Source organism: Puntigrus tetrazona, chromosome 11, assembly GCF_018831695.1.
Source record: "Puntigrus tetrazona isolate hp1 chromosome 11, ASM1883169v1, whole genome shotgun sequence".
Classification (NCBI taxonomy): domain Eukaryota; kingdom Metazoa; phylum Chordata; class Actinopteri; order Cypriniformes; family Cyprinidae; genus Puntigrus; species Puntigrus tetrazona.
This window is the reverse complement of record NC_056709.1, coordinates 4,388,038-4,400,600: the sequence shown is the minus strand read 5'-3', so window position 1 is coordinate 4,400,600 and position 12,563 is coordinate 4,388,038. Positions and strand designations below refer to the sequence as shown.

Below are 12,563 nucleotides of genomic sequence, written 5' to 3'. Positions count from 1 at the left end.
ACAATTTAAATATCTAAACATCCTTAAATCAAGATGCATTTAGCTGAGTGCAAAATCAAAATTAAGCAAATTCATGCTTAAACAAAAACAAATATCTTTGAGTGAGGTATGAAAACATATTTTCCCATTGTATTGTAAATGCACTGGTAGATATTTTTTTCCTAATTTAATCACAATTTCATCTTCATTTTCAACAAAAATATTTTCTTTTTACTGCAGTGCAGTGTAAAGTTATTTTCATATTTTGGTGGTGGGGAGCAGTGTCCTCTCTAATGCAGTGGTGAACGGCACATTCCAGGGGCCCAATTTTATTGCGGGGCCCCTCAGGCCACAACAGTGGACAAAGGTTTGGTACAATTTAATTGAATCTTGGTGGACTTACACAAACTGTGATAAAAATGAAATGCTAGCAAAATTGCCAGACATCTCTTGGAGGGCAAGAAGAAGACCTTTACCAAGCCAGGAATGGACACGACATGCCATTGGACATGCAATTTCTGCCCTTCACCCACCACAAGACTGATTCCTAAAGGTTTGGCCTGTGGCATCATAAAAATTCCTTTAGGACCTCTGAAACCTTTGTTCATTGGGCGAACAAAGAAGGATCATAAAGATCCATCCATAAACTTAAAACCAAGACGAACTACAACACACCCATATTTCACAGAAATAAGTATAAAAACAGCTATGTGCAACAGTTTGCACAAACACAGATGTTCAAAAACAGTTAAAAAAGATGAACCAAAAAATTAACATTCTGTCATAATTTACTCACCGTACTCAACCTAATTCTGTCATAATTTACTTAATAACAAACCTGTATGAATTTCTTTGTTCTGCCGAACACAAAGGAAGATATTTTGAAAAATGTTTGTAACCAGGCTGTTTTGGATCACTTACTGAAGTAAAACAGATTTCGAACTACTTGAGGGTGAGTAAATGATAACAGAATTAAAATTTTTTGCAGTTTGATCTTTTTTCATGTTTGGACTTAATGTGTTTGTAACATTGCCAAAGGTATTCTGGTTGAGGTGTGTAAGTAAACTAAACTGAGCTAGACAATGATGTTTCTGAATTCAATAATAAAATGCCTTTAACTGAAAATTGAGTGTAATCTTATCATTATACATTACTGACATTCTGTTCTCCAATTTGATAATGTTACCTACACACAAACAGTGAAAGAAGTCACAGTCACCAGACTGCTCATTGGACTAAACCTTTTTCAAGAGACCATGGCATAGTTTTATATTTTAAATTCTAGTTTACATTAAATGTTATATGGCTGATGCCAGATAAGAACAAATAATCTTTAATTACTTTTTTGAGAAAAGATTATTCACCTTATTTTATTATATGAATGTTTATTAAAATTATATTTTATTATATTTATTATAACCCAACATAATCCCTTGCATTTCATCGATCTTACACATTTTATTCAAGGTATTTATTTAGTAATTGCTCATGATTACCTTTTGTTAATACAGTTTATTTTATTACACTTTTGTGTCTTCCTTGTATTGATGATACAGTAACATGACTGGGGCACCTACAATGTTCTTCTGAGCAGATTTAGTCACTTTTAACACACATCACACCACAGGAAAATCACCAAGATATTCGGGACATTACCTAGGACTGTCCCAAAATTATTTTGGGGTGTACCCAACCTTAGATATCCCACCAATCTTTCAGATTACCCAGCTGACCAACTTTCTCCAATTGATATTAAGCCCCTTATTGGGAGTGTTCTCATAGTGCCAAGGTAAAACTCCTCGTCTAGTGTCCCAATCTAAGAGGGGAGAAGTGGTCATTTGATGTACTCATAACAGCGCATAAAGAGGTTGTTCCAAAAAATCACAACGTCATGACCCATCACTACAGAAAGCAAAATCACAAAAAAATTACATTTAGATCATTTTGTCAGTTGTGTTCTCCAGTTAATTTCTTAAAATGTTCTTTACTTGCTTATAAAATGTCGTTTAGACAGCATAAAACTTGAAAAAACAGTAATATGGTTTTCTTGACAGCTCATATTTTTCGCACTTAATTTTTACAAATTATAAAAATTTAGTTAAATGTTAAAGTAAATAATTTTGTAGGTGTTATAATACTCTCATAAGTGTTTTAACATCCAATCAACAATAAGTCAACCATCTATATGTTAATTTCTTCAAAATGTGTAAACACTGGTGCACACTGTTGCACCATTAGTCATTTTATAAGCTAAATCACAAGGAACACAAAGAAATTTCATTTCTAAGTAACCTAATACTGAGCACATAGGCATGTATTCCGTGTTTCTTCATAACTGAGCTCTCTTTTGCATCAGTTCTGCTCTCAGGGCGCGTAGTTCTGTGGCAGCTTGCTTTCTCAACTAAAGAAAGAGAGCGAAAGAAAAAGAAAAACATCACAAGTGATGATACTAAATAACAGAACTATCCAGTGCATGTCTATTCAGTACCTTGCTCTCTGTGGCCAGTTTCATTTTAACATCATCCACATTTTTCCTCAGATTATCAATTTCACTGCTCTCCGTCATAATCTGGATTATCAAGTCATTCTGCAAGTGACAAAGCAAAAAAAAATGTTTTAATGTATCAAAACATTAAATCAAGAATCTGTTTAACTACCTTTAACTTTGTGCTTGACTGTTTCTTTCCTTGCGTCTGTCCCTTTGCACCATCCCTGGCTTGGAGTTGTTGTAGCATTTTACAGTAGAAGGTGTGAAGGTCTAGTCGTACACTTTTCAGTGTGTCCTCCAAAAGTATCGTTGCCTTCTTAGTGTTAAAATATTGCCTCTTCCACTGGTCACGAGCTTCAGAGGCAAATGAAAATAATCATCTTTCATACACTGTCATAATAACCATTTCATAAACATGAAAAAATCTGACAGATTAAAGTGTCTAAAAAAACCCCAAAACAAAGCAAAAAAACATATGAACAATTAAAATTCAACAGTTCAAACAGTTCGAGTTTCCAGCTCTCAGAATCAAAGTTTTAGTCAGAATGAGACAAAGTTTTTCTTGCATAAATATTTTGATATATAGGCTATATGCACAATTATAATGCCACAAATTGCTAAATATGCACAAAAGATAGAAAGAAAAAAGATGGCTGTTGATGATTATGACTAAAATAATTCACAAGTATAATGCATATTTTCCTCACTCTTGTGATATACTAGTTTTTCATTTATTTATACTTGACAAAAATGTTTATATCTCGGCATAATTATTGAAAAATGCAACTAACTAAAATCCATACAGCCTGCTCTCATTTTATCACTTTGTCTCCTGCTTTATGCAATTTCATGGTTTCTTCTGCAAACTTTTAAGACTGATGATCTTTAATGTTTTAGTACATGACTTTAACATTAGAAAGACAGGTTGTTACCGCTTTTTTCAGGTGCTGAGGTAAAACATGTTTCACAAGAACAAATAATCAAAAAGGCCTGTACTTATTTACTTCAAAGGACAAAGACAAACACAAAAACTTCCTAGGTTTGCTTAGAACCTGGATGATCCTCTTAAACTCTGGAAAATATTTCAAGGAAGAATGAATCAAATGTGCGACCTTTTAGTATAGACATGCATCCTATTTGTCCAAAAAAAATGCTATTCATAGAAAAACTTCATAGCTAGAGTGGTATAAATGTCATGTTTTATCAATCTCAAAGCAAAGTCCAGATGTAACCTCATTGACACACTCTCAAACCTGGAAGGCACATTTTTAATCATTTTTAATTATAGATTACTGTGTACCTTGGTTCCTGCGATGTCTGTTAAGAGCTAAAAGCTCCCTGCCCTTTTTCAAAAGCTCTTGCCTTGATCGTTCAAGCTCCTTTCTTTGCTCTTTAAATAGCTTGATTTCCTCTATCAGTTTATTTTCTGAAAGAATGAAAATATTGAGTATGGTATACAAAACCAAGAATGACAAAACTAATTAGAAACTGTCTTACTAGTGGTTGTTTCTTGTGTGTAAAGTTCCAGGGAATAGACAGACAGTGGAGAACTTCTCTCTGCTGGGAGCGGAGAGGTCGGTCTGCTCATAAGAACCTGTGAAAACAATTAAAACCTTCACTAAAAACAAAAACAAAAAAAACATCCTCATAACAATGTCCACTGTTCAACCTCCTACTGCAAGAGCTATTTTACTTGGCCAATAAATCTCTTGTCTTTTACTGGTACAGTACTTCCCGTTTTGTCTTTACTAAACCTTCAAAAACGCTGCACAGGAATGTGGGTCTAAGTGAAAGGTTTAGACTATAACAACACTGCATTCTGTATAAAACCAGAATGGCTTATTAAAAGATCCACCGGATGTATTAAATGTGAGACAAATAAATCTCTTACCATATCATCTGTTCTTTCTTCACTTGATTTTAGCGTCAGAGAACTGCTGAAATTCCTAAATGTATGATATAGGTTTTTAAAATGCAAAAACAAAAATCCATTTCAGATCTAATATTAAAAAAAATGTATTACCGATGAATGCATAGCTGACAGTTAACAGTCTTTCCACAATTACAAAAGTAAAAATAATATTACCTCGCCAGTCCACGAGAATCCTCAAACAACTCTGTAGCTCCACAGTTTCTGTTGTTCTTTTTAAAACAATGTTTCTTTTTTGCAGCTGTATCAATTTCTACTTGAGAAAAAAAATCCTGTTTAGCAAGGTGTCTGTCTGCATTGAACAAAAATGAATAAACCCAACAATGTTAAAGTATTTATTTTGTATATTACATAAATTATATACATTACACATATTATATACTGTATATATTTTTATTTATTTTTGGTCGGGGTGTCTTGATTCTAAGGTCTACGAAAGCTTTGAAAACTCCAGGGTCAATTTGCACCAGCTGTTCTAGAGGCCTAATAAGTACTAGTTATTTTGTAGCTCTATTTAACTGCATGTTCCCACTTTTTAATCAAGTGTCCCTAATACCTGTGTACTTACATAGTAACTAGATTGGTACATAGTAGTACAGCTCTAATTTTTGTGTAACTACACATATGTAACAATTCACTGAATGGTATGTGTAAATACAAATGTGTAACAGGACCTTTTAGTAAAGTGTTACACTTTACATTAACTAGACAATTCCAATGGATTCACTATGCAGTTACACAGCAGCAGCCAGAAAATTAAGCTTTACATATAAATTGTTGTTGGTGTCCAGAATGTTACACTTTATTTTAAGTGGACTGTTCCTGAAGAGGTACCACTTACATACTCTGGTATTACAGTGGTCCACCAATGTGTTTTCACATTACATATGCATCTAGTTACTACGCAAGTACACAGATGTAGCCAGGTTTATTCAGAAGAGCCACTAACAAAATAATTTATTCACATAACACTCATAAATGTCAACATTTTCATATACGTCTTCAAATTTTTTTATCGTATCGGGTAAAACAAGCTTATTGATGCAATTCAAACAATTAACAGTTTTAATTTTCTAACCATTACGCCCATTTTAAAAATTCTGTTAATATTTACATTGTATGCAAAATTATGTTTCAAATAATAGTGCAATGTAAATCGTTAGCAGTGCATAAGGTGTAATTAAGTGCCTCTTTTATAACTTGCGCACAGCTGTAGCAACTGGCCCCAGATGTAAATGAATGCATCTGTTCTTATGTTCTGATCATTTCATACCGGACTGTTTGTGTAGGGACTCCATCTGATCTTGCAAACCATACGTTAGATGAGGAGTGTCACTGGATCCTGTGTCTTCATCACTCTCATCCTCTGCATCCTGCATAAGGACAGACTGCTGAGGTCCTTTATTGATTGAGGGGAATTTAATGGGCTCTTTTATTTTGCCAGGAGCACAAGTTGGTCTTGGCAAATCGTGACTATGGTGGTTAGTGTTGCTAATTAAAGTATCAGGGGTCAGAGAGCTAGAGCAAAGATCTCTGTCATTCTCTCCAAAGGGTAAAAGGTACAGTTCAGGAAAAGGAGCCTAATGGGGATAAGGAAACAAGGCATACACAATCAATTATAGGATAAATCAGCTGACTACAGCAGTTAAAACTAAACTTAAATTGCCTTTATTTCACCAGTACTTACAAACGGTGGAGTGAAGGATTTTACTGTCAGTTCTTTCTCTTGTCTGAATTTAACCTGGGATCAAATGGAAAGTGTGTTATTTTAGCTTTACAATATTCCGTGCTACTCAAGGGTAGTTATCTCCCAATTTGCAATTGTAGACCGTATGCATTGAAAATGAATCATTGTATTTATATCCGTGTGTCTAATGAAACTTTTAATTATCATATTCGTCACTATGTGCTTGATTTAATCTAATGAAAACAACTTCAACCTTTGGTTGTACATTTATGTTACTTTCATAATCTAAATTACAGCTTGATTATTCTGCAATGATAGCTACTCACTAGAGCCAAACTTCTGCCAACACATTTTAAAAAAACGTATCTATCTGCGATCCTGTCCAGGCCAAGAAATGTTCCAAGATCAGATCTCAGATCAGACAGACTCACATCTGAATCGACTCTGAAACAAAAAGCAGCAAGATCAGACAGACTCACATATGAATTACCCAGAGTAAGGCTATGGATTTAGAATAAGAACTTTACAAAGTACTTCCACAATCTACTTGTGGATTACATTTTCTGTAAATACAGCCCGTTTCATATTTATGAAACTGTATTTTATTACACTAAGTGAAATTACACAAATTATGGTACCTCCCACCGGTATTTTTTTCGTTATGTAAAATATGAAAATAACTAACCTGATAAACCCAGCTGAGATGAAAGTGTCAACAGCTTCAGCTGATACTTTATTCAACCTTCGATCAAACTGATCATCGGGTACATAAAACACATGCAACTCCACACGCTTCATCAAAACACACACACACACACACACACACACACAACGTTTGCAACCAAGCAGAACTAGCTGTTAAAATGTGTTTTTTGTTCATTTGAAGACGTTATTTAGTGAACATACCTCCGTAAATTCTGTCCGTTTGCCAGTAAACCCGCTCATGTTCACATTAACCTAATGATGATTTCACTGAGAGTGCGTGGGTGTGCGAAGTGCTAAGGAACGGTATCTGGAGTAATCAAACTGTACTAGGGTAAACGGAACGCGCAGGACAGTTTACAGAAACGGAACGCTACAGGACAGTTTGAACGGCGCCATACATATGAACATATGTGCGATCAACCGCCAACGTATATCCATCCAAAAAATAAAACACTGCCAGCAAATTAAGGCATTTTATATTTCAATCAGTTTATATTATATGGCAGTTTTCATTAATTTATTCACCATACTTCACGTTAAAATGATCCCCCAATTGTGTGCTGTGCTTGATTTTAAAATATCTTACCCAAACAGTTGAATGAAGAATGAATAAACTATACACTTGGCATTTAACAGAACGCAAAAAATAAACCTTTGTGGCATGAAAAAGTATGCATTTAAAATTGTTTAAATGTACAAAATTAAGTAATACCTAATTACTCAACAACCCCCATATACCCACACACAAAGAGTACAGCATATTCAGAATAAGATCCAAGTTCCAGCATCTACTGAGTATTTTATATTGGTAATTAAAGATAAAAAGATAAAAAAACATGGACACACAAACACACACAAAAACAAAACAATATTTAAATATCCAAATATTTAGATTCAAAAAACAAAACAAAAAAAATGTATGTATTCACTTGATTTATTTGTAATGTCTTGACACACCAAGCCTCTTTGTTTGCAGCCTGGTTATAATATTCTTATAAACAAAAGTGTAGCAGAAAATATAATACAGTAAAGACAAAGCTTGTGTTTCTACAACACTTTCATTTCATAATATGAGATTTTTTGACAGTCCATTTAAAACGTCAATATGGCTTTCCAAGTGTTTGAAGTCTGTCCCTTAAAGATGGAATTTTCTTCTGCTGGAGTCCATCTCATGGCGCTGAAACATTTCAAGGAGAAATAAATCATGTATGACTGACACATAAATTAGTGACAAATAACAGCACATTCAAACAACAAATGTTCCTCACGAACGAGATTTCAGATTTAGAACACACCTTGTGAACCCACTCATATTCGCCAAACTTTGAGTCAAATGTTCCTTTCTGTAAAGAGCGAAGTTTAAGAGTGAAGCGAGGTCCTAGTTCCTGTATACCCACTTTCTTTTCATTCTTGAAGATGTACCTGTGTGACACATAAGTTTACTAAGACATGTAGAAACAAAAGTTCCTAATCTGCATGCGATTTTTGTCCAGTTAAATTGTAACACTGCAAAACAATGACTTTAATAATAGCAGTTTTAGACTTTGAATACTTGATTTTCTGATTATGTCTCTATTTTTACTACAGTACATTCTTACATCTGTTTTTAGAATCAACACTGACCTGTCAATAAAAAAAATATCATGAAAGGTATTATAAATGTACCTCTCCTTGAGACAATCTCAACACTAACAAATCTTACACACACAATTACACAGCCCTTTCAAATCATAGAATTTACCTGTGAAACCTGAAAAAAATGAAGTCTCTCTGATTGTGAAATGTGGCGACCTGACGGCCCACAAACTGTGGATCATGAGGAAACAGAGCAGCAAACATCCGGCCGATGGAGTGACCGAGTCTAGTAGTGAAGTTGTTAAGGATGACTTCTGGGACATGTTCCGTTGGGGCCTTACCTTTTCTCTAGCAAGTAAAAACAGTCAGGGTTAAGCATTTTTGAGTTCCATCATCCCAGGTGTTTTAATTATTTATTTTTAATTGGCTGCCTAAAGTAAGATCTGTGGTTAACTCAAGCTCACAATATTTTCACTTTTTATTCTACGACATTAAAATGCATAAGCTATGGCCTTTTGTGATCTTGAAAAAGGCAGTTGGCAGTTAATAAGTGGCTAAATAGTAGGGGTGTAGCACTTGACATAACGTTTGAGTCAGGGTCATTTTCCAAATCAAAGCGATCATCCTTATCCCCTTGTTAGTGGAGACTTGAGTGAACAGAGCACTTGCATGTCATTATTACATAAGCTGGGATGTTCCAATGAAAACGAACGAGTCAGCGTTTAGGGACAATGTTTTATACATGTTAGTATAAAAGATATTAGCATATTTAAAAAACATTTTAAAATATAAAATGTATGTTTATTTGCTACAAATATGCTAATAGCAATAAAACATTTATGACATTAAAACAGCGACATCTTCTGAAGCACATCATGCTACGTTCATTATCGCAGGAACATCGCAGCTGAAGATAAAGAAATGTTATCGCTTCTTTTGACAGGTGCATTCCAAATGACTAAATAATGACACACACCTGCTCTGCTCTCACTCAAGTCTCCACTAACAAGGGGACAGGTATGATCACTATGACTTGGAAAATGACCATGAATTGTATAATACACAATGCGCAAATCGTTACAACACTACTAAATGGCAGGGCTGGGGAAATGCATCACAAATTGAGTAATCATATAATTGAGCAAAGATTTCCCAAATGCATCACAATTCTCTCTTGAATGGATTCTAAGCTTAGTTTTAAACAGCATGCTGGCACTGCGTGCTTTACAACTATCCATTACTCTGCTTGTTTCAGTTCTTTACAGATGTAAAATAATGAATTCAAAAAAGTTGAATCAAATTACGAGGTTGGCTGTTTACATTAATTTTATGTCATAAAAGACAAGGTGCAAGCACATTTAAAACCTTACACAATGAAATGAACAAGGGCTCTTAGTGAGCATTTGAGTGCAGTTAAAAACTAGCCTAGAGCACCACCTGCTGTTAAAAACTAAGCTCAGAATCGAATCCAGAGAGCCGCTATCATCATAAATAGCAGAAAAACTCTCCTACCCACTAATATGCTTTACATCCCTAATATGTTAATAGTTGCATTCTCAAAAACTTTTCTATTTTAACTTCCTAACTTTTGTCTGAAGCTCAGCAACAGTGGTGATGCGTGATATGCATGCATCACGCAACATGCTGCATCACGCAACAAGGACCATTTAAAAATTCACAGCAAGACTAGTTTAATAATTAAAAAAAAATAAAAAATCACTAACCTTCATTTCCTTGCGAAGGCGAACATTGCTGACTTTGAAATGAGCAGTTGGTCCATCAGGAAGATGACAGAGAACCAAACCATCTGTGTTACTTTAAGTGAGGGAAAACTCTTCTTGTATCATTCAGTGACTACTCATGACCTCATTAAGACATTGATTTAACAAAATCTCACAGATCTACAAATGTGGTTATATACTGACGTCTGAGCAAAGGATACTTGGCACTTTCCTGTCCTCATTGATCACCATCAAATAGGTGAAACCTCTAGATACACACTGTGGAATGACTCTTTTCAAAGCAAGACCTCTTCTGTAGTACACATGAGCGTCTGGGATCACTTTTGCCAGCTGCTCACAAAACCTCACGGTCCTCTGAAAACAGGCAGACATGAACCCATAAAAACAAAATAATTCAAGGACAAACATTCTCTAAGGCTAATTTAGAATAAAAAAAAAAAAAAAAAAAAAAAAAAACAGTAAATTGAACCCACTCCTCTGGGCCTGTCCGAAGTGGTGATGAGAACTTTAGGATTTGTCAACCGATTAAAGTAAGCAGAGAACTCATCAGTTCCTTCATCAAAAGCCACCTGTATTTCAAATAAAATAGTTCCCGGTTATGTTCAAAATTGTAAAAGAGGTCTACTAAAGCAGTTAGCAGGCGGAATAGGGTTCAAAAATCGCACATCACCTCCTCATCCTCTGGGTTGACTGTAGTTTCATCATATATTCTCTGGTTTTCTATTGTCTTGGGAACTTCCTTTGGTGGAGCCTGAAAGAGAAAATATATTGAAACACCAATAAAGAAAACAAGGTAATTGACATTGACCACAGATTGTTTCTTTTTAAAATTATTTTCAGAGAGGTCATCGAAATTTAAGCCAGTTGTGTGCAGTTCTTACCGCTTGGTTGTCAATATAATAATGTTATTAACTTCAAGAAGCATTGACTAACATAGGTTATGTAATATAAGTTAAGTTATTACATACAGCCATAGCCCCCACATCTGCCAAGACTGTTTATATTTGATATAGAATAATACAGTTCCGCACATAACAGCAAAGATGAACTATTCTATACCAAATACCCAGTTGCGCCAATATTCATTTGTTAAACCCTTCCTTCTCAAACTCTTACTTCTGCATTACCACAAAAGAATAACTTTAAACAAACACACATACATCATAGTTAATCATGTTTTAGTTTCCTTTTCATTTTGAGACCAAAGTCTTTAAATCCCCATTACTCAAAACAAGGTGTATTAAAATGTATTATCAAGTTTTATTTTTAACTAAATTAAAAATTATTGCTTTACATTCACTACTTGTAATTTAGTACTAATATATAACCGCTTTACTAAAAAAAATAGAAATTGAGAACCTGAAGGGACAAGTGGCACAATAAACATGCAATTTACACATGCGCATTACACAATATAAATTGTATATATCATAAAGTGATAACAGTTTACAAAAACAATTTAATTGTCATAATTTACTTAGCATCATCACCCTGTACGTGTTTCATTCTTCACAAAATGTTGAACACAATATAACATTTTAAAGTATGCTGTTAACCAAACAATTCTTGGTTTCCTTGTTGACTTCCATAGTATTGAACCAAGTACTATGGAAGTTAACAGATGCCATAAACTTTCTGTGAAGGTTTAGTAAATGATGACAATTTCATTTTGTGTGAACAATTGCCTTAATATTGTATCATGATTTATAAGGGCAAGACTGATTACAGATGGTGTGAAACCAAACATACCTGATCTCCAAGAGCTTTTCTTTCTTTTTTCTTTTTCTTTTTCAACTCCAGCTTTTGCTGAAAGACATTACTGACAGTTTTAACATTTTGGAAAATATATATTACAAAATTACATTTCTAATGATTGAAGGCTGTCTCAACCCTTAGCGAGCTACAGTACATTTCTATAGTAAGTGATTTAAATTATTGCTTAAGTAAATTAATGAAGTTTTTGGGGCACAAATGTGCATTTGGTCATCATGACAAGTGTTGTGTTGTGATACCCATATTGCTGTCTATCCTGGCAGCTCGCTAGGTTTTGAAACACAGAAAAATTATGCTTTTGTAAGTGGTGCAAAGTAAGTATATGTTAGTGAGACGTCACCTTTCTTTTCTCCTCCTTGAGTTTAAGGAACATAGCATGTCTGCGCTGCTTGTTTTTGATCTCAGACACGCTGAATGTGGGAGGAAAACAAGCTCCAGACACGGATTTCTTTTCTGTTTCTTCAGCCTCCGCCTGATCCATCTTCTGCACCGGAGCTTCGTCGGCTTTTACCTTTCGCTTTACTTTCTTCGTTTTCCCCTTTTTCTTAGAAACACTTTCTGAAGTTGTTGCCCTTTCAGAATCCATTTTCTGCTGCTTCTGTTTGCTTCACGTGTTTGTTTGATACACTACTTCCTGTCAACCTGGAAGTTCCTACTACCACGTGAGTTAGTGTTACGTTTAGC

The 12,563-nt window shown here is 34.6% G+C and overlaps 2 protein-coding genes across 3 annotated transcripts; both read right to left on the bottom strand.

The window, feature by feature from the left end:
* Positions 1–1,435: 1,435 nt before the first annotated feature.
* On the bottom strand, positions 1,436–7,091 carry spata1 (spermatogenesis associated 1). Of its 2 annotated transcripts, none has more exons than XM_043251615.1 (12): positions 6,991–7,091; positions 6,770–6,876; positions 6,411–6,528; positions 6,085–6,138; positions 5,671–5,977; positions 4,554–4,650; positions 4,359–4,413; positions 3,965–4,061; positions 3,768–3,893; positions 2,637–2,821; positions 2,468–2,566; positions 1,436–2,380 (listed from the first exon to the last, which is right to left on the bottom strand). In XM_043251615.1, exons 1-12 carry the CDS (start codon positions 7,027–7,029, stop codon positions 2,309–2,311), a joined length of 1,356 nt encoding a protein of 451 aa, XP_043107550.1. In that variant the 5' UTR covers positions 7,030–7,091; the 3' UTR covers positions 1,436–2,308. The 2 variants fall into 2 exon arrangements, with proteins under 2 accessions (XP_043107550.1, XP_043107551.1); XM_043251616.1 differs by having other exon boundaries at positions 5,671–5,770.
* Positions 7,092–7,705: 614 nt separating this feature from the next.
* rpf1 (ribosome production factor 1 homolog) lies at positions 7,706–12,524 on the bottom strand. Its single transcript, XM_043251263.1, has 9 exons — positions 12,220–12,524; positions 11,856–11,912; positions 10,777–10,857; positions 10,580–10,675; positions 10,307–10,460; positions 10,089–10,171; positions 8,531–8,712; positions 8,085–8,211; positions 7,706–7,966 (listed from the first exon to the last, which is right to left on the bottom strand). Exons 1-9 carry the CDS (start codon positions 12,463–12,465, stop codon positions 7,925–7,927), a joined length of 1,068 nt encoding a protein of 355 aa, XP_043107198.1. The 5' UTR covers positions 12,466–12,524; the 3' UTR covers positions 7,706–7,924.
* Between the last annotated feature and the right edge of the window lie 39 nt (positions 12,525–12,563).